Below are 27315 nucleotides of genomic sequence, written 5' to 3'. Positions count from 1 at the left end.
ATTCATGTTCCTTTCTGCAGCCACATTTATATGTATACGTAGGTTTTCAATACAAAAAACACACCTTAACACAGACAAAAGACTAGCCTCTTAAAAACAAATACTGAAAACAACATGTACCTTTCTGTAACCATATCTCCCCCCAGCCATCATTCATTTCAAAGACATTTTCATATTTGAAAAACATCCGGTTGGAAAGTTTGGCTCATAGTTAACTCACTGTAAGCCAAGTAGGTTTCGGCAGTTCAAAAACCAAAGTATTTGTTTGCTGCTACTGAGCACCACCCTCCATGATGTGTGGCTGTTCCTGCCTTATACACACCAACACTAGTACAGGATGTTAGTGAAACATGCAGTGTTAATTCAACACTTAAGACCTACTCAGGGACCAAATATACTTAGATGAAAAATAATTACAACATGCTGTTTTAAAATGTAACACTTAAAGGGACACTGTGTGAGATTTTTAGTTGTTTATTTCCAGAATTCATGCTACCCATTTGCTAATGTTACCTTTTTCATGAATATGTACAGTATTCATTATGACTGGAAAAATTACACTTTTCATACATGAAAAGACGGATCTGCTCCATGGTCGCCATTTTGAATTTCCAGAAATAGCCATTTTTAGCGGCAAAAATGGCTGTACTTGGGCCATACTAGAAAATATTAGTTTATTACTTAGTAAACTATCATGAAAAGGTCAAATTTGGCAATAGGCGACACAGTTTCAATGAGCAGCATATTTGCAGTAGGCCTACCTATTTTGACCATTTCCTGCACAGTGTCCCTTTAAAGAGTACTCTGGGACCAAATACACTCTAGAAGATGTTAAATTGACTCTAAGTGTTACATAACACTAAAATATTGCTGCCACTGTGTAGCCTTATCTGTGCAAAGGGATGAGCCAACGGTCATGGCTTCAATTATCAGGGAGTGTATTACTAGCAGACCAAAAAGCAGAGTCAAGCAGACCTCACGACATGATTTATGGCTTCTCTCTGTTATGACAAGGGTACTCAGAAGATAGTTTGATCATAGCTCATATCAGTTAGCTCAAAGAAATCACCAGCATTTAAATAAAAGCAGCCTCATTTGTTGAAAAGATAAATGGATACAAAACTGAACCATTCTCATTGTTAAAATGATGGTACTTATGTTGGCCCACAAAAAGAAAACAACAAAAAAGAAAACTCAGTAGGTGAGTTTTCTTTACGTAATTTCATTTTTTGTATGTAAGTTATGTAACCTCCAAATTGATTTTCCACGTTGAACTTTCTAGCCCACCTCTCGGCCCCCCTTGAGGCCAAATGATGCGGCCATATCAGCACAGGGCCATGCAAATAGTCCGCAGTCTGGCCTGGAGTGGGGTGGCGGGGTTTAACTTTTCCATTCCGCGCTCGCTTCCTTTTACTACAGTCGACAGTGACCTTATGCTGATGGCACGGGAGCCGCTTCCGGGGTGGGTCTGGCCCAGGTCCGGGTCTGGGTCTGGCGCAGACCCGACCGTGAATCCAGTGACTGTGGCAGGAGAGAAATGAGGACATCACTTCACCTGACGTGCCATCAGCCTCAGCCTGACCCTGGCAACAGGCTTTCCCAACGGGAACCAGGTGGAAGGGGAAGAGGAGGAGGACGGACAGAGAGATAAGAGATGAGAGAGAGAGAAGAGAAGAGACAGTGAGAGTGAGAGTGAGAGTGAGTGTTGGTAGTGGAGACTGGAGGAAGGGCATAGGAGGAGAGAGGGTAGACAGACACTAATAAAGTCAAATCACAAAATGTTTTTTAAAAAAGAGGTTTTATTTTTTCAATAAAATTCTCAATAAATTTAAAATTTTAAGACAATATACATCCTTCAAGATCTTTAATTTATATTACCTATAGTGCGAGGCAGAAGAAGAGAGAGTTTTGAGTGAACTGAATACACGATTGTGGATGGTCATGCAGTGAATCAACAGCTTACCTGACCTGTGCATGCACCCCATCCCTATGGATCTACCTAAGCCTTGATACATTGAGATAAAGTGAGATGTGACATTTTTAAACATATTCTTTCAAAAAATAGTGAAGTTAAATTAAGTCAAGCAAAAGCCAACGAGGCATCAAATGCTTCGGTGATTGTGTGATCTCCGCATAGTTGGTATAACTTGTCAGCATGAAGCTTCTCAACATCCACAACATTCAGTTGTTATTACTGCTCATAATTTGTCTGTCACTGTCTGTGTTATCTGTGTGTCGTGTAGTCGTGCGTGTAAGTGTTTTGACAGAGGTACAACATAATGACAGCTGTCGTCTCCCAGAGTTCCCATCGGCTTGTTATTGTCACCAGAGGGGTTGGTATGTGGCGAAACCGCCAGTCATTTAGCCAGCGCCAGTATTGCTGCCTTTGCGTGCTGCGTGAATAGCCGGGCTTATCTGTCCCAGTTCCGTGGCAGCCTGCCATTCCCAGCCAGCCCCATGGCCGGACTGGTAATCAGGCATACCGGGCATTTTCCCGGTGGGCCGACAGTCCGAAGGGGCCGGTATTGTTGGTTTGTTTATTTGTTTTTTTCCTGGCCCACAGTTTAGAGGGGGCGGTCCATTGGTTCATCGCCAATGCAGACAGCGGACTGAATCAAGCAGGATATAGTAGGGACATTTGTTGTATGTGAGGGGCCAGTTTAAGGCAGAAATGCCCAGGTCCTTGTTTTTAGCCCACACCAGCCCTGCCAAGCCCTGTAGAGGTTCAGACAGGGGACAGACAGGTGCTTTTTGTGCCCCCAGCTCTGTGTGTGTACTTAAGCAGGTCCTGCCTTGACCAACACCAGCCGGCTTCCATGTTCATGAATCTTGACAATGGCGTCATCAGGACTGGCATTCCACAAGATTGTGTGTATGTGTGTGCGTCTGTGTGTGTGTAGGGGATAGTTGAAACAGTTGAATGGCGTTTTTCCCATCCACTGAAAATAAAGTCTTGCCCGTCTTTTGATTTGTGGCCAAAAAATATCCTTGAAATAATGACCAAATGTTTCCAGAGCTTTGTGGAACAGAAAAACAATATATATGTACGTGTATATACACATTTATGATTCCCTCCTCTTGAGTGGTCTTGTCATATAGGTTGTATTACCACTGGGTCTTCTTGTGCACGCCATTACCCTGCAAAACAGGAGACAAAAGACAAAATGTCAAGCAAGCCAGCAACATCAACACTGTGTATGTGCGTGTGACCTTTCATGGTTTAAAGAAGAACGATTGCCTGCTGTGACTGACCCAGAGCCAAGTTCTCACAGGATTTAGAGGCATATACATGAAGAGCTTCTGGCAGAGCTGTGTGTAGAGTACATAATCTACTTGTAGTTATTATTCATCCCATTAGCTGGAGGTCTGGGGGTCCCCTTTCCTGGGGTGGGTTCCACGGCTCAGTCGACTAAAGTGCTGTACTACATATATAAAGGGATCTGGGTTCGTGTCCAACTCAAGGTTGTATCCCGATCCTCTCTCTCCACCGTCATTTCCTATCAATCTCTCCCTGTCTTGTTAAAGCATAGAAAGGCCTTGCCTGTGACAACATGTGCTTCTGGTCAGTGGCTGTGAAGAGTCTACTACAGCTCCTATAGGATGCACTACGTTTGTCAGCCGCCATGAAACCCGACTGAAGAAGAAGAAGCTCCTATAGGAAGATTATCAGGGCCAGTCGGGCGGCCAAAGAGGCAGAAAATAACTCAAAGGAAAGGGGGGGGGGCAAAAGTGAGACTTGCGGAGACGCATTCCAGGAATGAAATGAGATACGCTGTGGAAGAATGAGGAGAGAACGAAAGAGTGAAAGAGTAAGGAGAGAATGAAAGAGTGAGAAAGATGGAGTGCGATGGGCAAGCCAGCCCCCCCAGGGATCAATAAGAAGAAGACACCAGACGGATGACCAAGAGAGAAAATCCAATAGGCTTGAAGAGAGAAAAAGAACAGCCATGAAATGTGATGATGCAGTGAGGTGAAGAGAGCCCTCTAGAGATGAATAGTTCTGGAAAACTCTAGAATGGAACTCAGTAGTGATAGTTCATGGCTGTCCATCACAGACACGATGGATCACATTTTATTATTTTCAGCCAGGATGCAGACCACTGCATTTTCTGCAGCGATCCACAATAAAAGCACACTACTTTAACTTATCTCCAACCACGAGATTACTATAGTGTTGACCAATAGTGACCAATACTGCATAAAAGACAGCTCATCACACTTTATTTTCAATTAAGAAACTTTGAAATCTTCTGGCTTTGCTAACTGGACTGAAAAATGTCATCCGTGCGGAGTGAATGGAAGAGGAAGGTGAGAAAATGGATAGTCAAGGGACTGTGGTCAGTCAGTGGAAGGACAGAGGAGAACAGGCTTTAGGAGGCTGGAGACAGGGGACACAGAGGACTGGAGACACAGAGGACAGGAGACGCAGAAGACACAAGGAACGTTCAGGCCGACTGAGAACCGTGCCGATGCCTGTTTCTTCCCACACCTGAACTCGAACCAGCCAGCGTGTTCACGCTGCAAGTATGAGCATCCAAGAACCAGAGAGTTGGTTCGCAATGCCAACCGAAAAATACTTTTTTTTTCTCAGTGAACCATGATGACAGTGTGGCCGTCAAAAGGTTCATCTGAGTAACATACGGTCAAGTGTGTAAAAGTTCAGAGCCCGGCATGAACACCAATGGTTTGCAGGTAAGCACTTTAGTTAAGAGCATAACTCATGCAGGAAACACTGGCACCGTTCTGGTCGGCCTGAAAACAGTAGCATAGGGTTTTCAGGCTGACCAGAATGGAGCCGGTGCCAGTGCCCACACCAGTTGCCTTTGGCACTAAAGTGCTCATCTGCAAACTGCCAGTGTTCATACCGGGCTCTGAACTTTTTCCGCACGTGACTGTGTTACCCGGATGAATCTGCTGACGGCCACTTTGTCGTCACGGTTCGCGGAGAAAAAACAAGTATTTTGCAGTTCGCATTGCGAACCAACTTTGCGGTTCACGAGCGCTCATTTTTGTTGCACTAACACAATCGCAATTAGGTACGGGAACGGGCACTCTCAGTTGGCCTGAATGCGCCCACAGAGGACAGGGAACAGCCTGTAGTGTAGTGGTGTAGTAGACCTACGCTGGAGGTGGGTGGATGATTGGAGGCGTCCTGTGTGTGCAGGGAGGGGTTGCTGCCCCCGTTTTGGGAGGGGGGTGTAGCCGTGGCGCGGGGGATGTCGTATGATTGGATCTCAGGCTGCTACAGGGGCGGGGGGAAGGGNGAGGGGAGGAGCGAGGGGGGGGGTGTAATCAAAGCATTGCATTATTTGGATGTTAAAGTGACATTTACATTCACACACATACCCACCTGCCTACATAACACACAAGCGCTCATACTGTAATCGTCTTACATCCTTTCACACACGCATACACATACGCACGCACACGCACACGCACACACACAAACACACTTATCATTATGATCAGTGTTACTTGTGTTAATCATGTGTTAATCAAGTCTTTCAGATCTTTTGAAGCAAAAAGGATTACACTACTACCATTATCATTAATACTACTACTACTACTACTACTAGGCCTATTATTAATAATAATAATAATAATAATACTCACAGTGCTGACTCCTTTGCTGATGAGGGCGAGCTCGGTGGGCTGGTAGACGGCGCCGCGCATCTGGCCGTTGTAGCCACTGTAGGGAGAGACGTGCTTCTGACCTAAAAGGAGACACACACAGGCGCACACGCACACACACACACACACACACACACACACACACACACACACACACACACACACACACACCATATTATTATCTAATTTACACAATTACATTGACTTATGGCCTACGAGACAGACACACAGACATAATATGATTACATATGCAGTTTACACAATTTGTATTTGCATAACTCATCACATGGGCTTGCACAACATGGGTTTATGGCCTACAAGAAGACAGACAGTCAAATTACATTAAGCTACCACCTTAATCCATAAAGCAACTTATGCCTTCACCCATGCACATGAATACTAGAGCTGGATCCATGCACATTCTTCTTACTGGCACAGGGCTTGAACTGACAACCTTCTGATCACAAGACCCAGTCCGTTATATACTGTGAATCCCACCTTTGTCAATCCCTTCCTCCCTCCTTGGCTGAAGTGGCCTTGAGCAACGCACCTAAACCCACACTGCTTCAGGGAACGTAACCAATACCCTGTCATATCTGTAAGTCACTTTGGACAAAAGAATCATCTCTCTCTCCCCCACTGTCCTGTCTCCTTGTCTATCTTCTCATGATAAAGGCAAAAGCCCAACAATTTTTACATACAGTACTGTACTTCACACTCCACAGAAGGAGGTAATGGGGCGCAGCACCTGATCATCTACAGGCAATATTGTTTGGAGGGTTTCAGGTTTGAATCCCACCCTTACCTCTCCCTACACCTCTATGGAAGGCTGCATGCCCTTGAGCAAGGCATCTAACCACAAATTGCACCAGAGACTGTAACCAGTACAATACCTGTAAATCACTGTAAGTGCCTTTAAATAAAAGTGTCAGATAAGTGTAATGTAATGTAATGAAACGGCAATGTAACACTGTCCATGGGGTCCCAGGTTCGAATCCGGCCTGGTCATTTCTTAGCCCCCCATCTCCCCCCCATCTCTCTCTCTCTCTCTCTCTCTCTCTCTCTCTCTCTCTCTTCTCTCTCTCTCTTCTCTCTCTCTCTCTCTCTCTCTCTCTCTCTCTCTCTCTCTCTCTCTCTCTCCACTCTTATCCTTTCTCTCTTCACTGTCCTCTCATGTTACACACACACACACACACACACACACACACACACACACACACACACACACACACACACACACACACACACACACACACACACACACACACACAGTATTTTAAAAGAAGCTCATGAATTACACCAGTGTTTTGCAAAATGCATCCGACTGAGGACTACTTCCCTATGGATCCCTCAGACAACTTTTGGAAGTCCTCTACACAGTGGCTGAGTGGATAAGGAGATGGCCTTTAGATAAGAGGGTTACAGGTTCGAATCCCACCCTTCCACTCCCTATTCCACTCCATGGCTGAGGTGTTCTTGAGCAAGGCACCTAACTCCTCACTGCTCCAGGGACTGTAACCAATGTCCTGTACTTAAAATAACTGTAAGTCGCTTTGGATAAAGCATCCACTAAATGTAATGTTTCCATTTTTGCAGTGACCAGAGATACTGAACACCTGAAGCCCTATGCTACTCTTAATGTCTAATGTCCTGGGCCCTCATTTATCAAGCGTTCTTCGGCACAGATCTGTGCGTAAAGCATGCGTGCGATCATTCCTGAGCAAAGTGTGGGATTTATGAACATGTACTTCAACGTAGAAATGTGCCTAAATCTATGCACACCTCAGATCATGCGTGCGAGTGGAAGAAACATGAAATTGCAAATAATACTGACCATGCAAGGTACAGTTCGCTTTGAATGGCAATGGAGTATGCCAGTTGTGCTATTTGGCAGTGTTTTCCTACACATCTGCCGCGGAAATGTTTCTATCACTGCGCCAGCGCTTCGTGTGACGCGTGTGTCCGTGTGTGTTCATGTGTGTCCAAAGGTGGTGCTTTCAAATTAACATGGCATTTGAATGTATTTCAATACCATGTATGGTTACTTGGAGGCGTTTCGGGATGCAAATTACTCAGAGAGCGCTTGTGCACAGTGATTAGGAAGGTGTGGGATTTATCATGCAGACGTGTGCGTAGGAACAGCCAACGCACGTTTGATAAATCCAGATTTTTCTGTACTTGCGACCATTCTATATTTCACTCGTCGGACACAATTTAAAAGTCATTCTACGATCTGATGATAAATGAGGCCCCTGGCTTCCTGGCACTGCATACTTTCGCAACGGCCAGGATTTGTGTAAAATGTAGTAGGACTGTAGCGAAGAGGAAGAGAAGTTGCTCCATGTGCAGCTAATTACCTATGTAAGCTAAGGCGTTAAGTTCTGCCAGGAAGATGAGACGGTATTCAGCTCAATTATTCCCTTGCATTAACCAACCAATCACTGTTCTTGTTCTTAGGCACACCCTCTCCCTTGCATTCTCATTCATTTGCCTAGAGCCAATAGGACGCCTGCCCGCTCATTTATAAACCCTCTGTCTATCTCTGCTCTTCTGCTGACTAGAGTACGCTGGTGTCGACGCTCCCACCACCTCCCCATCACCCTCCATTGCTGGCCCGTCCTCGTCCCATGAGGAGGATCTGCAAGGCGTCCCTGCTTTCGACGCAGTTAGGCATCTTCCCTTCAGCCTTGCCACCACGAGGATGCTGAGAGCGTCTGCCCTAATCTTCACGGTCCCAGGTCGATGGTCCTCTTGTTGATCTGCTGTGAATGCCACCACCTCCAGCCACCGTCACCAGTTGGTCCCCGTCCTGTGAAGGGGGGGTAGGCTCTCGCCCCCCTGCCTTATCCATCGGCAGGATATGCGCATTCTTCATCTGAATTATTCTAAGCAGGCGGGGGCCTACGCCAAAGACAATCACTACTGCATACTTCAGTGTTTCAATAAATATCTTAAACTTCTTTTGGTCTATCGAGTCTTTCATGGTAGAACCACCAAGGAGGTTAAGTGATCGTCTGTGTTTGTTGTATGTTCGTCTGGAGGGCAGAGGTGCGCTTTCTGAGCGCTTTTCTAATTTATATATTTTTTTGAAGCTTTGTGCGTTTATTCGGATAGGACAGTGAATATGGGCTGGAGAGAAGTGAGAGAGAGATGGGGACGGATTGGGTAATGACCTCAGGTGCCACTAATGCCACTAGGGATTTTTTGTTGTAGTTTGTAGTGGATTATCTAGAAGCATATTCATTGCAGTACAACATTTATAGGCATTAGCTGTAGTTGTACCACCTGACGTCTGAGCCCAAAAAACGTCAATGACCAAAAAAACTCCTGGTAATGTCAAAGAGAGTGCCGGTAAATCTAAGAGCACGTGACTCCCATCACAAAGACATTCAGTTTTACTCTAGGGTTGTTGACATGACACTGTAATTTCCCTGGAAAACCACTAGAGAGGGAAGTGGAAAATAGCAAAATCAGGCGAAAGAAGCAATATGACTGTATATTGCTTACATTTGGAGTAGTGTTGCTTTTGGTAAATGTAAAAATGCTATGTCATTGCCTCGCTTGGGGAAAAAAACAGCTTTATTATAAAATAGAATTATTATAGGATAGAAGAAACAGGAGGCAGATATACGACGACAATGTGCCCTTCATGGTTTGTCTCGTAAGCATCTCTTTTTTTACACAAGCCTTGCTGAGCTTTTAGTCTGCAGTCCACTGTAAACAGACGGAACAGTAGAGTACACACACACACACACACACACACACACACACACACACACACACACACACACACACACACACACACACACACACACACACACACGCACGCACAAACACATGCACACACACACACACACACACACACACACACACACACACACACACACACACACACACACACACACACACACACACACATGCACACACACACACACACACACACACACACACACACACACACACACACACACACACACTGTATGTGTACACACATACACATTATGCAGTAGGGTATAATACACACACATATGCACACACACATTCACATTATGCTCAGAGTGGAGTATACATGCACACATTACAGCCAGACTTCATTGGTGCTTTTCCGCCATAAACCAGACCTGGCACGGCATGATGCAGCACAGCTCAGCAGGGACAGATTATGCTTCCATGGGCCCCTGGGCCAGACAACAAGAAAGGGCCCCCCTCCATTCCATTGTGAAGTTCCAAAACAATGGGGGGGGGGGGGGGGGGGGGTTAACCAAGATGTTAGATAGACTTTGTTGTTGAGGGTACAGTGGTTTCTCCCTGAGAAAATTTGAACATACAATAGTTTAAAGTGTAATTTTAATACAGTAGGGGGTCACAAATATAGACCAATAATGATGTGATTTTAGAGTGGATAGGCTTGGGATTCAGGGCCCCCTTTGGCTCTCGAGGGCCTGGGCCTGGGCCCGGTAGGCCCGTACAGTAATCAGTCCTTGCAGCTCAGCTCTGCACAGCTCAGCACAGCACGGGTCACTGGAGATGAGGTGGGCCGCGGTCCCCGGGGGAGGGAGCCTGAAATGCCTGGTCCCTCTGTGAAATATCTAGCCGCCTTGATACTGTTGCCACGCCTGGGTCGCCACGGTGACAGCATGGCAATGTAAACACACTCCAGGCTAAAGGACCTTAGAGAGGCTCCGGGGATGGGGAAAAAGCAGCTGACTAGAGCTGAGTATAGTGCACTACACTACACTACATTACAGGGCCGGGTGGCTGCTCCTTACCACTGTCATCACTCTCACTACATTACATCCAGGGGTTTATGGTATACACGTACATACCCTGTATATAACAGCACTGTATTTTCCATAAAATGTATACCTTACAGTGAAATAGTATAAAAATAGTTGGCCAATCAATCTATAACCAGGGCTCTAAAAAAACACACCAGCCAACGGCCAAACGCTGGTGAAATGTCAGTTTGACTGGTACAAAAGACTAGCTTACTCGCCATTTTGATCTATTAGTGGGCATGTGTTCTAGCCATTTTGGCTGGTACGGAAAAAGTCAATTTAGAACCCTGTACATAACATAATTCCAATAATGTATATCGGTAGAACAGAGTTTTAATTGGGTTAATATGTAAACCTCATCTACTGTCATAGGTCCAAACCTCCAAACCACATGCATCAGGCATTGGTTAGGAGGTTCCCAATTATCCCAGATTAAATCCAGGTCAAGAATATAGTGCAGCTAAGAAAAATAACATGTGGACCCTGAGGTGGAAACTGATGAATATTGCTAAAACTGTTACTGTGCCAGAGAACAGAAATTATGTTTTGTCTGAGTGTTTTACATTTACTGTGGGCGGGGGCATACAGTCTGCCCAATGCCAGTGATGCATTTATTCAATGGTTTGGCCTTTTTAACTAATAAAAACATTGCCTTTATGTTTGACATTCAATAACACGGTTAAAGTCATCTTTGAATTCCAAATGGCATTCTAAACATCACTACTAAGAGAGGTACTGAAAAAACACTGTGGTTAACCTTCTCGGAGAAAATTTGACTATGCTTGTTTGTGTGTGTGTGTGTGTGTGTGTGTGTGTGTGTGTGTGTGTGTGTGTGTGTGTGTGTGTGTGTGTGTGTGTGTGTGTGTGTGTGTGTGTGTGTGTGTGTGTGCGTGTCTGTGTGCGTGCGTGTGTGTGTGTGTGTGTGTGAATGGCAGGGCGGGCATCCAAGCCATCATCAAAGGCAACCGGTTTCAATGTGGGCAGTATGAGGTACAGTATTGTTTCTCAACAGGGGCTCTATAGCCCTCCAGGGGGGCGTTAGGGAGACCTAGGGGGGCGTTGTTGTGGCACTGAGGCATTGTGGGTACAGAAGCCCGACAGAGGGACGCAGTGTTCCTGCTGGACTTCCAGCAGTCTGATCAGATACCAGAGGCCTGAGTGCCTCCACAACATCAGCATATCAAATTCAGGAGGCTAAGCTAGGATACGTGAAACCAACCTGCGCCTGCCCTGCTTTTTCAGGATGTTTTCCTGCCTTTTTTTGACTAGTTTGACATTTCTTGTCAGGGGACCCCTCCCCTCCTGCCCTGTCCTGTCCTCCACTGTCCTCTTCACACTAGACAACCTTGATAAAACAAGCCCCTCCACCTACTGAATTCCATGCGGTCATTCACACTGTTTGTGGAGGGTCTGATAAGACTGGCATGAGGTATTCGTGGAAGTGTTACATTCTGGAGTGGATGAGGCTTCAAACAGTGATTACATTACATTTCACTTAGCTGATGCTTTTATTCAAAGTGATTTACAGGGTATTGGTTACAGTCCTTGAAGCAAGGTGGGGTTATAGGTGCCTTGCTCTAGGGCACTTCAGCCATGGAGGGAGGAAGGGATTGGTAAGGGTGGGGATTGCAATCTGCATCCTTGTGATCTTCAGTTTAACTCCCTAACCATTACACGACGGCAGGACATGGTGAAATGATGTGCACTCATTTGCATGGAATGAGAAACAATACAAAGGTCAATATAAGAGTCAGCACGAAGATAATACTGCTGTGTCATAGTCAATACCACTCTGCTATCTTCACTCCTCAACTCTATGGTTTTCAAAAGTTACTACTACTTCTTTTAAATGATTTTTTACGCAATATCACTTGTAGAGCTTAGGTATCATTTCCCTTTCACAAGAGTGAATAGATTGATGTTTAAAAGAGGAACCTTCATCAAAAATAGTCTACTCGCTGTGATTTTAGACACACAATTGAGATGGATTGCTTCTACGTGGCATTGAAGGCATGTCCTTACAGTCAAAGCTAACACATTTTCTCTGATATTGAAATTGGCCTGGGAAGTGAATGAATAAGACAGATGCATGAGGGCATGCAAGAACGCTTACCCGAGTTGGGCGGGAGCGTACCTATGTTCCCTGGGTCCTATATTCCCCTGTCTTTGTATGGGACCGGGGAACTTAGGACCCCTTTTCTAAAAAAGGGTTCTATGTTCCCCGCATTGTATGTTTCAGAGTTTTCAAATTGTTCCCCTCCCAAAACCATCCCTAAACCTAACCTGTCAGAGGTGCAACAACAACCTGCGCTTTGCCATATGGCAGCAATCTGGAAGCAGCGGGGAACATAGAACTCTTTTATGAAAAAAGGGTCCTAAGTTCGCTGGTTGCGGGGAACATAGGACCCGGGGAACATAGGGATGACCCCAGCGCGGGAAGTCATTATTTCTCTATGGAGGGCACACAACAAACGCGACCAGAGCGATTTGCCAGGAGCGAAGCGAACTGAGCGACCAGAGCGAATTTTAATGATAAAAAGCCAGCTAATATTATGATAATGAGCTATGACGCGGTTCATCGCAAAGCAATTGGAATGTTAGTAACTCTGAATGTCCCAGGCTGTCAAGCCAGAACCGTTATGTGATGAGGCCTTGTTGTGATTTACTGTAATAGACTATTGAGATATATTGCATATGTTATCCTACCCGTGAAGGAGAATGTCTTATTGTGATTTACAGTACTAGACCTAACTATTGACACTGATTCCTTGAAATATGTGATGGGCAATGATGAATGAAAAATGTATTCATTAGTTAAGATCTAGAGCCACATATTCCAAATGAGCTTCCAGATCATTCAACCAGGTGATCATTCAGCCAGCCAATCACCTGGCTGAATTGGACAGGTTGGATTATAACTAAAGAATCCATTTTCCCCCTCACTAGCAATGGATGCTGGCCTTCCCGAGTTGGCCTCGTTCATGGATACAAGGAGTTGTTGTGATTTAATAGACATAAATATTGAGATGTGTGAGATAGTGTGTGTTCTCCTACCTGCGTTGGGTTCGTCCATGGAGAAGGCCTTGTTCTCCATGAAGATGTTCTGCGCTCCGCTCTGTTCCTTCAGGATGTTCTCGTAGCCCACACCGCGACTGGGGTACATTTCCTCGTGGAACCCTGGCTGGTCCTCGTCCTCGTCGGTGCTGATGCTGCAGACCTCGGGCACCGTGTGGAGCAGCAGGAACACCCAGGCGTTGGCCACCAGGGCGATCGCCAGCGTGGGGTCGTCCCACCGCGGGGCGCCACCATGCACGCCGTTACCGTACACGTACATGGTGATCCACGCCACCCAGATGCCCACCGATAGCACACCCGTGCAGAAGAGAAATGCTGCATCGCGCCGCCACTGCTTGTGTCGCCCAGCCGCCATGCCCGGCACGGCGCCAACCACCACTGTTAAGAGCAGCACCATGACGTATATGAGCGCCATGGCAAAGTCCTCGTTGGCGATGTTACAGGGGATGTCCTCGCTGCGGCCCGTGGTGTTGGTCGGGTAGCGCACCACCGTCAGGATCAGCCACTCCGTGTTGATGATCACCTCCACCAGCCACAGCCCCAGGGCGCCCAGGCACAGGGCCCAGCCGCGCGGCGCCACGTCCCGCCGGCCCAGCAGCGCCAGCCGCACGTCCTGCGCCACCAGGCACGCGAAGCAGCCGGCGAACAGCACGCCGAACAGGAAGCGGCGCGAGGCGCACGTGGAGAAGTCCCGGCCCACGATGAAGGCGAAGGTGAGGCAGAAGAGGCCCAGCGTGCAGATCAGGAAGCCGGCCTGCAGCCCCACCGAGCTGCGCCGCCGGGGGTCCGTGGCGAACGGCAGGCTCGCCAGCAGCACGATCAGGAGCACCAGGGAGCCCACGCCTCCCGCCGCCGCAAACGCCTCCAGCACGATGCCCCACACCGCACTCAGGTCACACAGGTTGTAGTACAGGGAGCCGACCTGGGGGCCGCAGCCCTGCGGAGGGGTGCCGGAGGCCTGGGAGGCATTGCCTTGCGCTATGGAGACGGGGAGGAGGGACGCCATCATGATACCTAGTGACAGCAGGGGCACCGAGGAGACTCTTGGCAACGAGGCGTCCATGACTGCCATCCACCTACATATCCACAAGCAAAACATACATTACAATTAGACATTTACCATTAGCCATTACAATTAGCTGATTCTCTTGTCCACAGTCACACACACTTATTTAGGTATAGGGTATTGGTTACAGGCCCTGGAGCAATGCAAGGTTATAGGTGCCTTGCTCAAGGGCACTTCAGGCGTGGATGAAGCCATTAAGCCATGGCTGACCAACAAACAGGCAAACAACACGAACACCCACCAAATTAGCAACTGTATAACACATACAATCACACATAAGACATACAGAAACACAAATGCGTAAAGAATTCTGTGAAACAGTTTTGGCTCCATGTTTGCCATCCACCTAAATGCCAAAAACAATATACAGACAAACAATATGTAAACAGATGTACATGGACATACACGTATCAACAGTTTGTTAGGACAAATTCTATAAAACAGATTAGACTAAGCAAAAAGGACTCATGTCTAATGTCATCCTCATTGTCGTTATAACATTACCCTAAGTAGAAGTACGGAAGTAGACAAAGTAGTTGTATTATAGTCTGACCACTGAACAAAGTTTCCCGAGTATGGAGAGGACTTGGTATCCACAGCCAGTCTCTTCCACAAAAATGTCCAAACCCAGCGCACACAACCCTTTTGAGAGTCTCTCCAGCTATGTCAACAACAGAGGAAAAAGGAATGAAAAGGCCACCTCTGCCCAAGTCATGCCTACGTACAATCCTGTATGATATAACATAACCCTGCCTTTTCAATCACAAAGAGCTGGGCTGTTCAAACACTTCTAGGGTTTGGCACATCGGGATGAGAAAAGAAAAGAGTCCAGTCCCACTGTAGCGTAGCACAGACTAGAGGCCTCTTATCCTCCTGACCACCACCCAGCTCAGCCACATGAATCCCAAGAATTCTGTAAATCATTAATTGGAGTTTGTTGTGTCCTTCAACACCGACATGATCATGACGCATGATGAGAAAATGTTAGGGACAAAAATGAAATGTACATACACTAACAGACTGAAGACAATGGTGTCCAGAGCCATTTAGTTATACAAGTTGTAAACAAACATTGTTTGCTTTACATGACCGCCTATCTGATGCAGACATAAACATCATTTAAGTTGTGTGTGTGTGTGTGTGTGTGTGTGTGTGTGTGTGTGTGTGTGTGTGTGTGTGTGTGTGTGTGTGTGTGTGTGTGTGTGTGTGTGTGTGTGTGTGTGTGTGTGTGTGTGTGTGAGAGAGTGAGTGAGTGAGTGAGTGAGTGAGTGAGTGTGTGTGTGTGTGTGTGTGTGTGTGTGTGTGTGTGTGTGTGTGTGTGTGAGTGAGTGAGTGAGTGAGTGAGTGAGTGAGTGAGAGAGGAGAGAGAGAGAAAGAAGAGAGGAGAGGAGGAAAGAGAAGAGAGAGAGAGAGAGAGAGAGAGAGAGAGAGAGAGAGAGAGAAAGAGAGAGAGAGAGGTGTGTGTGTGTGTGTGTGTGTGTGTGTGTGTGTGTGTGTGTGTGTGTGTGTGTGTGTGTGTGTGTGTGTGTGTGTGTGTGTGTGTGTGTGTGTGTGTGTGTGTGTGTGTGTGAGAGAGAGAGAGAGAGAGAGAGAGAGAGAGAGAGAGAGAGAGAGAGAGAGAGAGAGAGAGAGAGAGAGAGAGAGAGGTGTGCTGTCAGTTGTTGCTGTGTTGATGTCAGACGACTATTTCGTAGCCAAATGAGCGGCACCTGAAGCATGTCATGTAGCGCTAGAGAGGGTTATGGGAAAAAAGCTCACGTCACGTCCACGTCCGAGCCGTTTACCTTCACGGTCATGGGAGGCATTTAAATGCTAATAGGCCTACATGATGATGACAATATTGTCGACAGTTATGTGTCAGATGAAAACGCTCTTTGGTTGATTATTTGAAAGCAGGCTGTTGTGTAAAATGTTCTTGTTGATTAAAGGGTGACATTAAAGCGCGTTGTGCGTAATTTGACATAGCCTACGTAGTCTAATTTAATTAACGTTGCCTCACATTTCATGGATGTCCTAATTTAACGACACTGAAAGAGCCCTATTTGGATAGGAGTTAAGCTATTTACAATGAAGACACGTTCCTGATAAATTATAGTTCTTTTGATCAGTTGTTTGATTGACTCTACAAGTGTCAAATCGTCCCTCCCCATAAATGATTGCCTTTGAATACGTGTGAGAGCCATGACTGCTAACTTATGGATATTTGTGGAGTTACTGATTAGGTCCGTTGAACCAACACCGCTCAGAAGAACCATTCACGTCCCCGGTGTTGTTCACCCGTTGGAATCCACAAAGTAAATAGTTCAGCGCACGGGAGGACATATTAGCCAAACGAAAATCAATTCTCTCCCTTCAAAGGTCAGAGAAACCCAATGCTCAACTTTCAGGCCAACACAGGGGTTTACTTCAGAGTAGCCTAGTATAAAAGGGCTCTTTAACATTACAAAAATGTGAAGGCAAACATCATTTTGTAATAGGCTACCCATGATATAGCCTACGAAATATACCACGACCCTACGCAATACAGAGACACAACTATTACCATCCGCAGTCTATTTGTTCTGCGTTTGTTTGTCTTTATTTATTGTCTTTTTTCCCGTGTAAGACAATTGGGATGGGATTTGCGCCCTGTCATCTGTAATTCACTCAGCACAAAATAAATCCTCCTTTTGAGATTATTGCGTTATAAATGTCCGCTTTCGGCTATTCCACTACGTTCAACTACACGTCTAAATGATAAGCCACTTTTAATCAAATTGACAACCACTTCAGTAAAGGATAGGCCTATACCTGTAGGCCTACAGTACACGGTATCGAAGTTCAGGTGAGACTTTCTGCTGTAGCCATGATGCTTCCTTTAAAACTGATCCAGCAATGCGCAGGTGGCCAGCGGGCATGCCAAACAGACGGCAGCCTACTCATGTAGGCTATAGAAACAAACTGACAAACTTAGACAACGCACACAAGGAGACAACAAAAACGCCCCACGCATGTCCAGCATCTCATAGTAGGTTACTTTTCAATATCAGATCGTACGATTTGAATAATTCACCCAAGAAGAGTATTATTCCTCATGAAACGTACCTGTCCAGGAATGGTAGACCTAATGTACAGGAATATGCAATGTAATCCTCAATGTTTCGGTGTGAGTCCTGCGAGGAATTTCACCTGTTCCACAAGCTGGTGGGGAACAAATGAGACATTCTGCCCGCAACGTGGCTGGCCGGTGGTGCGGTACACAAACCTAAAATACTTTCTAGTGAGGCGAAGGGAAGGTACACCACTGTCTCGCCCAGCCCGGTCTATAGAAACAATGCGGCCTTTATGTAGAGTGGCGATCCAGCGCTCATCTAAAAGTAGGCTGCTATCCTGGTGCTGAGTACGCACTCCTCTGCTCTGCGCTCCTCCCGGGACTCAGTTTTCGTCTGAGGCAAACCTCAGTTGATGATGCGGTGAACTACAGTAGGTTGCTAATCCTCGGTCTCGGTCTCTCTCTCTCTCTCTCTCTCTCTCTCTCTCTCTCTCTCTCTCTCTCTCTCTCTCTCTCTCTCTCTCTCTCTCTCTCTCTCTCTCTCTCTCTCTCTCTCTCTCTCTCACACACACACACACACACACACACACACACACACACACACACACACACACACACACACACACACACACACACACACACACACACACCTGTGGGGGTTGGACTCGCGGTGTGCCAGCAGAGTTGGGATTTCAGCGCGCGGAAATGCGAAAAGATACATTCATGTGAATACAGTGCATTTATATTCTAATTCTAATTCTAAAATTAACACATTTACGCTAGCGATTGAACAGTAGTGTGTTTGTTCCTGCAATTCACAGGAAAACGTGGTTGCAATATGTTTTTCCACACCGTGGTTTTGCATAGTAGATTCAAATGAAGTGTTGCGTCTGTAAACAACAACACGGTAGTCGTCACGAATCCATTTGGACTATTTTGTATTTTGGAAAGAACTCGTGCGTAAATGGGAGTAGAGAGACACCCAGTGGACAAGAGTGTTCTACTCTTTAAGAAAATTAATAATGTAATCAATCAATCAATCAATCAATCAATCAAACAATCAATCAATCAATCAATCAATCAACCAACTGAGAGTTCCGAAATGCAGGACTCAGCTGCAGATTGGTGTTTCCCATGACGTCATGGTGAGCTGGGGCAGTCGGGGACCAGAGGGCTGCAGGTTGTAATTTCACCCTTTCAGTAAAGAACGTTGGTGATATCCCTACATTCACATCTGTGGCTGAAATGTCTTCAAGCAGGGCATCTAACCCCACATTGCTCCGGGGAATGTAAACTAATACCCCTGTGGATAAATGTGTGTAGTGTGTGTAATGGTGGGTAATGTCACCCTAACAGCAGGATCTCAAATATACTACATGAGCAACCTGGGCTCAGAAGACATAGTCCAATGTCCAAAGTTAACCTTACCGTAGTGTAAATAATCTAATATAAGAGTCTGAAGAGTGCTCATTTTGCTAAATGACTTAACTATGTTCTCGGAATACCCTGATTCATTGACACCTACTGTACTTATTAAAGTAACATTTACAACAGTCCCTACCCTGTACATGAGACAGAGAGATGTAGCTTAATTTCTTTGTCATCACAATCCACAAGGTAGGGGCTTCAGGTGACACTTTTTGAAGTATGAAAGTACATTTCATTGGTCATTTGATAAGTCATTTTATTAGTCACAAGGTCGCAAAAAGCAAAAAAAAAAGCAAAACAAAACAAACAAAAAGTAGGCCCTAACCTACCTTGACTGACTCACTGCCACTGAACTTCACTGCCATCCCACTCCTAAACCATAGGCTTCAAAATGATATAGTTCCACCTTTTGCTGCCATTACAGCCTCAACTCTTCTTGAAAGGCTCGTTGTACACAAGGCTGAGGAGTGTATTTACAGGAATTTTTCACCATTCTTCCAAAAGTGCGTTGGTGAGGTCACAGTACACTGATGTTGGCCGAGAAGGCCTGGATCTCAGTCTCCGCTCTAAATCATCCCAAGGTGTTCTATTGGAATTAGTAACGGATTAGTAGTAATAATAATAGTGATGATAATAATAATAATAATAATAATAATAATAATCATCATAATCATAATCATAATCATAATCATAATCATAATTGTATAGCACAATTCATACAAGACATGCCTCTCAATGTGCTTAACAGTTAGATAAACAACAATGTTAAAACAAAAATAATGAAAGTAGGTGAAAGAACCAATAAATAAATAAATAAATAACAAAATGAAACAGAATTGAATTGAATTAATTAAAAAAAACAATAATAAAATATCAAAACTGCATAAAATTCACAAGAATCAGAAGGTTTAGACCAAAACAATGAATGGCATAGTCACAAGGAACAGGGCACTCAGATGTGGCCCCTGGTGGCAACAGGGGTGAGGAAAAAATCCCTTTAACTTCATTTAACATTTTTTGTGTGAAAAAACCCTGAAATCTGAGAAAAAAAAAACATGTCGTCAGGAAGAAACCTCAGACAGAGATCAACTGCCACCTGCAAGGGCTGGTTACAAACAGATTAAAGGAAGAGGGAAGAATATAGGGATTATGCGGATCCGGACATAGCGTTGTGGAGAGGTTATAAGGTAGGGGAGTTGAGGCAGGGTGAGGGTGAGGAGGTTTCGGCGGCAGATGGTCGCTGTGTGGCCTGGGCAGCTAAGAATAGGCAAGGGTGAAGAGGTGGGTCTTCAGCTTAGCAATCCCTGCAGGCCAGTCAAGTTCATCCATCCATACCATACTTTTCAGGATACCAAAACATTCTGAACAATCCCATGCTACCAACATTACATCACATTTGGCTTTTTTTTTTTTTAATCCAAAGCGACTTACAGTCATTTTGGGTACAGGGTAATGGTTACAGGCCCTGGATCAATGAGGGGTTTGTGCCTTGCTCAAGGGCACATCAGCCATGGGTGATAGAGTTGGTGAGGATGGGATTTGAACCTACAACCAGGGCTTTGAACCGGTTCAAGGAACGAAAACGAAAACCGGGAACTTTTTGTATTTTACAGGGAACAGAAACAAAACCGGAAACGTGATTATTTTTTATGTTCTGGAACGGGAACACTTATTTAAAAATAATGTTAACCGGTTAATACCGGTTAATACCGTTCCTCAAACTAAAAAAAAGTAATTATTTTCCTGTTACCATGACAGCTGAGGTTCACGTCCTGTGTGACATCAGACACTGAATGGAGTGAGAGCTGTGGATTATAAAGTGTCCACTTCACATCTTAAATATGAAAAACCACATACAATAGGGCAGAGTTTCCAATGCATCATTGTAAGACATTGCAGAGAAGCGCGTGTAAAGCGCACCGAGAATGTTCAACGTTATTGCGCATCCATGGCCGTTTCAAATATGCACAAACTCACAATGTCTATCATAGCACTCCCCGTGACCCAAGTCAGTGTGGAGCACATATTTTCATCATTGAGGTTTATTGTCCGCTTCTCCGCTTTACCGCTTAGGTCGTCCCTGAATGACAAAATTCTGGAGGATATTTTCATCCTCTTGAATAAACAGTTTGGAATGTAGGCCGAGTCATTTGCACTTCCGTCTTTCTTGGTTAATTAACGTCAGTTAGGCCTATGGGGAGTAATCAGCTGACAGGAACGAAATTAACCGTTCCGGGAACAATATTTTTTTGTTCTAACCGGTTCGGGAACGTCAATTTATTGGTGGAACCCATAACCGGAAACGTTATAATTCCGTTTCTGTTCGGAACGGAACGTTTGGAAAAAAATAACGGTTCAAAGCCCTGCCTACAACCCTCTGATTTAAAGGCCAGCGCTCTAACCATTGACCCATGGCTGCCCCCAAACAATAATAGGAGACACTGACGAAGGCAACAGCCGAAACGTTTGTCTACACTTCTGCTGCTATGTAAATAAAAAAATAAAAAAGAAGAAAAGAAGAACCCGAGTGCGATCCACTTTTTCACCTTCCAAGTTACCTATTCAACTGGAGACGCACCACACGGAAGAGCGCGGTGTATGAACTACTACTGCCCACAACAATACAACACGAGGAACAACGAGAACACCATGGCAACATTGTGGGAACAGTTTGGAGCACACTGCGTCCTCTTCCAACATGACTGTGGAGGCTACCAGTGCACAAAGCATGGTCCATAAAGACATAGATGACAGAGTATGGCATGGATAAACGAATCTGGCCTGGGATGGCAGTTAAGCTCATGTGAGTCAAGGCAGGTTAACAAATGATTTTGGCAATATAGTGCAGTTTGTCACCAAGCTCCAGTCGAGTCGGGACAGGCCTCATTTCTGGACATGTGAAAGTGCTGTCTTTCGATTTCCCACTAGGTGGTGCTAAAACCACACACTTTATGCCCCCTCAAACACCCACCACTGAGAAATCTGACTTTAAAACAAATTATTGACAATATATTCATTTAGTTTTGACTTAGCCAGTGGATCCATACATGCATCAAACACAATAAGTACATGTTTGTGTACAGACAGAATTTGTTGATGATGACATTGGTACGGTTCATTGGCACAACTTCATTTAATTGAATTCATCGAGGTCATGCAGTGGGTTTGGGTCTGATATGAGAAAAGGAGATGCAGCTCACATCTTCACCCAGCTTCACACATCATATCCATCAGCTCGCACCAGGGGGAGCTAAATCCCCACCATGTAAGCCTATATCCCTTTAAAATCCTTGGCTCCCACTGAGAATATTGTGAATTAAACTAATTATGGCAATACAGGTACATTCATAGTTTTGGCTCAGTGAATGGATCCTTCCAGGCAACACATATATGCAATATCCCCCTAGTTCATGTCTGTCTTACTAGGCACATAGCTCAGTGGTTCCCAAACTTTTTCTGTATGGACCCCTTTTGCATCTAAGAATAATTTCCAAACATCAAGCATTATTTGCCTGTTAATATTTCTGAATTTTAATTTGATGTTCAAACGAGAAAACATGTATTGGCTAGTACTGTTAGTAACTAATTTATGGAGCTTTGTTAACAATTAGCCTTTTTTTTCCCCCAGTTTTATAAAATGACCATTCCATCTGCGACTCACCTGCAGTATCTCCGCGACCCCACTCGGGGTCCCAACCCCCGGTTTGGGAACCACTGGATTAGCTGATGAGTTGGGGATTATCGCTACCCAACACATACATGGCTGCCTCCTTGCACGGGTGAGGCACAAATGCAATTTCGTTGTGTGCAGTGTGCATGAAACACTTGTGTGTTGTGGAGTGCTGTGTCACAATGACAATGGGAGTTGGAGTTTCCCAGTTGGGCTTTCACTTCACTTTCACATACAATATGACAGTTGGAATTTGGGTCTTGATTGTATAAGTATACAACATAAGGGCAGCGATGACATTGACATAAACTATCATTTTGACATCACAACTTGGTCAAAGTGCAACAAGACGGATACACTATTCAAAATGTTAAAGTGACATTGATGTGCTATATATTATATTGATCAGTGACTTGTCACGATTCACAAATGTACTAAAATGCACAACACATGCACAAAACATTTTCTACAGATTTGCTTGTTATAATGAATGAATGAAAACACAAAATGTGGGCAGCCGTGGCAAAAGGAGATGAACTTTAGATCACAAGGTTGCAGGTTCCACTCCATGCCTCACTCCATGCCTGAAGTGCCCTTGAGCAAGGCACCTAACCCCACGTCTCTCCAGGAACTGTAACCAATACCCTGTGCTTAAAACGACTGTAATTTCGGATGAAAGTGTCAGCTACGTGTAATGGAATGTAAAATGAGTGAGTATAAATGTGTAAAATGGAAATGTGGGCATGGGAATAACAGTGATGAAGAATTATCAAGACACACATCCCTTTTTAGGCCACCAACATTTCAAAACATGCAATCATGCAAACCTGAATTCTGCATTCTTTGTAAATGTTTGCTTATCAAATCATATTCAAAAGATGCATTGAATCACTTCATTTCACTTCAACATCATTTTAAGTATAAGAAAGCCAAGACTCCAAAATACCGATATACATGAACAATACAAAACATTATAGAGTGCATAACAACAGTATGTCGATGGAGAAAAACATGTTTTCCCTGCAACCCTTCCTCTTCCCACATGCTGCCTCTGTACATGGCCCTCACCTCCTGATCTCTCTCTCTCTCTCTCTCTCTCTCTCTCTCTCTCTCTCTCTCTCTCTCTCTCTCTCTCTCTCTCTCTCTCTCTCTCTCTCTCTCTCTCTCTCTCTCTCTCTCTCTCTCTCTCTCTCTCTCTCTCTCTCCCTCTCTCCCTCTTCCATCTGTGTTTGTTCGCCAGCTGGAGTGAGCTTCTTCAAAGGCAGGGACGCCATGCGATAACATCTGCCGTGTGGCCCATATGCTTTCCCGTGTCTGTTGGGTAACACTTGTACTTGTTTTCATCCCACACACTCCCAGCCACTCGGAAGGGTTGTAGATGGAGAGATTGCTGAGTGGATGAATACACGGGATGGACGGAAGTAGGAAGAATAGATGAATGGATAGATATGTAAACGGGTTGGCAGACAGATATAATAATTTGGAGAGGGTGAAGCCCTGAACTGGTCATTCTGACGGACCCATGTGAAAATGTCTTCATGTCCTCACTGGAGATACTAATATCTGCTCTAAAGAATAATCTCCATGACATAGGCCTATGTGAAAATGTAGTGTGTTATATACATCTGTGTGTGTGTGTGTGTGTGTGTGTGTGTGTGTGTGTGTGTGTGTGTGTGTGTGTGTGTGTGTGTGTGTGTGTGTGTGTGTGTGTGTGTGTGTGTGTGTGTGTGTGTGTGTGTGTGTGTGTGTGTGTGTGCGTGCGTGCGTGTGCGTGTGTGTGTGTGCGTTCCTGCAAATGTAGTGTATCATATGCTATGCATTTCACATTTTAATCACAGAAACACCATGATCACACTGCTACAGTGTTGACTACTCTCTAATTTAATGCTTGATAAAACACTTGGATGAGAAGATGACAGGCAAACAAAATGTTAGGTTTGTCCATCCAGCATGCAGTGTTTCTGTTTGGTAGACAGCCATATGAACTTAGTTAACCTTTAGAGGTTTGACACGTAGTATTTGGTCAATGTAAATCTCTAGTCCAGAGCGGAGACTCCAGTGCTGCTGTGTGATCGCTGTTATGATCTGGCAGCTCACTGACTAGGCCTACATGATGAACGATGAGAGTAAACGTGCACGTCCACACATAGTTTCTTCTCTTTTTTCTGTTCTTTCTTTCTTTCTTTCTTTCTTTCTTTCTTTCTTTCTTTCTTTCTTTCTTTCTTTCTTTCTTTCTTTCTTTCTTTCTTTCTTTCTTTCTTTCTTTCTTTCTTTCACAAAATTCACTGATCATGATTCATGGGTGGTTGTGAACGTTCTTAGGCAAGGAACGACTATATAGGGACAAACAGTAAGTAGGACTGTGGTAGCACAGTAGGCCTATGTTGGATTGTCAAATGATTTTATGCACACCTAAAGTTATTTATTTTACTTTAAAAATTGAGCGCGCCCCTCACCTCAAGATTGTGCCCTGATTGTATAGATATAGGTTTCCCGTTTACAAACATTCGCGCTGTGAGGAGGGGCAAGATGCTAAAGCAGCCAATCACGTGAGCACATTTGTTTTGAGTGACAGAAGTTTTCAAACAATCAGAGATTGCAGAGCGACCACAGTCGGTAAAAAGGGAGTGACAAAACTCATAAGTCAGTGTAACAGCATGTTGTCAGTCGCTTTGTAGAAGTTCCAGCCTTGTACTGTAAACACCAGACTTCTTCAAAGGATGAGCAATTTTATAGACGAGTTGAGGGACGTATTAAAGGCCCTGTTTGGGAGGACGACTTGTGCTCAGCTATTAACAGGTTTCCACAGCATCTCATATTAAACACACTCTGGATAACCACAATCTCAAAGTAACCACACAGACACTGTAATAACACACCAGCATCCAATTAAAACAATGAAAAACAGAGCTGAGCGGCGTGTTTGTTAACGTAGTAGCCAAAAATGCTCGGCCCCGATAGGCCCGTGAGTTATGTGTACCAGAACAGTAAACGTCCCTAAATCAAATCAAGCCATTTTGAACAACAATGAGCATAAAAAGCGCCCCTTTCCCATGGTCTCAGAGAAATGCCACGAATATCAGTGGAGCTCAGTGTCAAGGGCAATAAACTGTCCCCGACGTGATCTGATGACATGTCAAGGGTGACAGACTGTCCCTGCCTGCCTGCCTACCCACTAATCAAGAGTAATTTGGTTACAGTCTTACCAAAAGCGAAATGTGAAGGTCTATGGCATTTGGTTAATTAAAGTTAGGGCAGCTGACAAGGGGGCGCAAACAGGGTTGTTGTCCCGGGCGGCCTGAGAATGGGGGCCTGAAATTGACATTACATTACATTGTGTGTGTTGAGTCTGTGGGGGGGGGCTTTTATATGACTTAATCACGTCCCCGGCCAAAGCTGACAGCGGCCCTGATTACAGTGATAATAGCCTACATGTAATGCAGTTGGTGGGAAATACAGGAACATTAATTCTCATCATAATTGACTATCTTATCAAGCTGCGTTGACGTGCGTGCACATTTATGTTTTCCATTTATGTAACATGCAGCACTGAAGATCTTGTAGTCAATTCATAGACCATGTGGCAGTTTTGAATGATGACTCGCTGAGGTGATTGTGAAGTCAAAATGTCGGCCTAGAAATGACACACTGTGTCTGGACATATTTTACTATATTTAAACATCAAACCCATGTTCCACAAAACAGTTCAACTCTTTTTACGTCATAATTCCCCAACGACAGCACCTCATCAAGAAGCCTGTTGTGTTGTGTGCTCTTTCTGATTCACAGACAATGCACTGAGGTAAAAATGTGAGTCACAACCATTCTGTACCTTTTCACCCTCTTCTTTCCTTCTCTACAGGGCCTGTGAGCGTCAGCATGGTGACTCAGATTTGTTTTTATTACCCTCTACATTTGAACAATTCCTATGCCACACAGTCATTCTGTGAAAGGGTTTAGTTAATGCTCTTGCGTGTGATGCTAAAAGCAATGAAGCACTAAAATACCCCCCTTCCCCTACTCTCCTGTCTCTCGCCCTCCTGCTCTCCTCTACCCCCCCCCCTCTCTATTCCCCCCCCTCTCCCTCTCTCCCTGGTCAGTCAGCAGAAGTGTGTGCCTGGTTGCTCGGCCTTGTGTGTGTCGATGGCGCTTGTGGTGCTGACTGGCTGTCTGTGTGTCTACCTCTCCGTCCGTTTGTTTAGGAAAACACCAAACGCAGGGGTCAGCTGGGGCAACAGGAGGAGTCATTGTTTGGATAGTGGAGCATCTCTCTCCTCCACCCACCCCCTCATGCTTCACTCTCTCCTCTCTCTCCTCACTATCTTTCTCTCACAATATCCATGGAAAAAAACTGGTGTGACGAAAATCAAGGGACTGGATCTGGTACCTGACTTGATGATGTGTATGCTGGGAAGGGTGGCTAGAAGGAGGTGATGTACTGTATGCAATGATGTGCAATGTATGTGTTGACCAATGGAATGAATGTCCGTTTATGTTTTTTATATGGTGAGATCAAAGACAAATTTCATGCTTACCTGATAATAAAGTCTATTCTATTCTATTCTATTCTATTCTATTCTATTCTAGTCTCTCCGTCTGTCTCTGTTCTCCAACACCCTCTCTCTTGTTCTCTCTC

The 27315-nt window shown here is 44.9% G+C and overlaps 1 protein-coding gene across 7 annotated transcripts; it reads right to left on the bottom strand.

The window, feature by feature from the left end:
- Positions 1 to 1793: 1793 nt before the first annotated feature.
- Positions 1794 to 18004, bottom strand: gprc5c (G protein-coupled receptor, class C, group 5, member C). Of its 7 annotated transcripts, none has more exons than XM_063221779.1 (5): positions 17635 to 18004; positions 13464 to 14560; positions 5614 to 5714; positions 5123 to 5242; positions 1794 to 3138 (listed from the first exon to the last, which is right to left on the bottom strand). In XM_063221779.1, exons 2-5 carry the CDS (start codon positions 14554 to 14556, stop codon positions 3106 to 3108), a joined length of 1347 nt encoding a protein of 448 aa, XP_063077849.1. In that variant the 5' UTR covers positions 14557 to 14560; positions 17635 to 18004; the 3' UTR covers positions 1794 to 3105. The 7 variants fall into 7 exon arrangements, with proteins under 7 accessions (XP_063077849.1, XP_063077852.1, XP_063077853.1 ...); XM_063221782.1 differs by having other exon boundaries at positions 5123 to 5239; XM_063221783.1 differs by having other exon boundaries at positions 5623 to 5714.
- Between the last annotated feature and the right edge of the window lie 9311 nt (positions 18005 to 27315).

Source organism: Engraulis encrasicolus, chromosome 17 (genome assembly GCF_034702125.1).
Source record: "Engraulis encrasicolus isolate BLACKSEA-1 chromosome 17, IST_EnEncr_1.0, whole genome shotgun sequence".
Classification (NCBI taxonomy): domain Eukaryota; kingdom Metazoa; phylum Chordata; class Actinopteri; order Clupeiformes; family Engraulidae; genus Engraulis; species Engraulis encrasicolus.
This window is presented reverse-complemented; position numbering and strand designations above follow the sequence as displayed.

Excerpts from the sequence above, each read along its gene's own strand:
- gprc5c (XM_063221779.1), bottom strand. The coding sequence starts at position 14,556 with ATGGCAGTCATGGACGCCTCGTTGCCAAGAGTCTCCTCGGTGCCCCTG. Across the intron at positions 5,715-13,463 it reads CATGGACGAACCCAACGCAG|GTCAGAAGCACGTCTCTCCC; the intron begins GTAGGAGAACAC and ends GTCTCCTTTTAG. Across the intron at positions 5,243-5,613 it reads TCAGCAAAGGAGTCAGCACT|CAGCCTGAGATCCAATCATA; the intron begins GTGAGTATTATT and ends CCGCCCCTGTAG.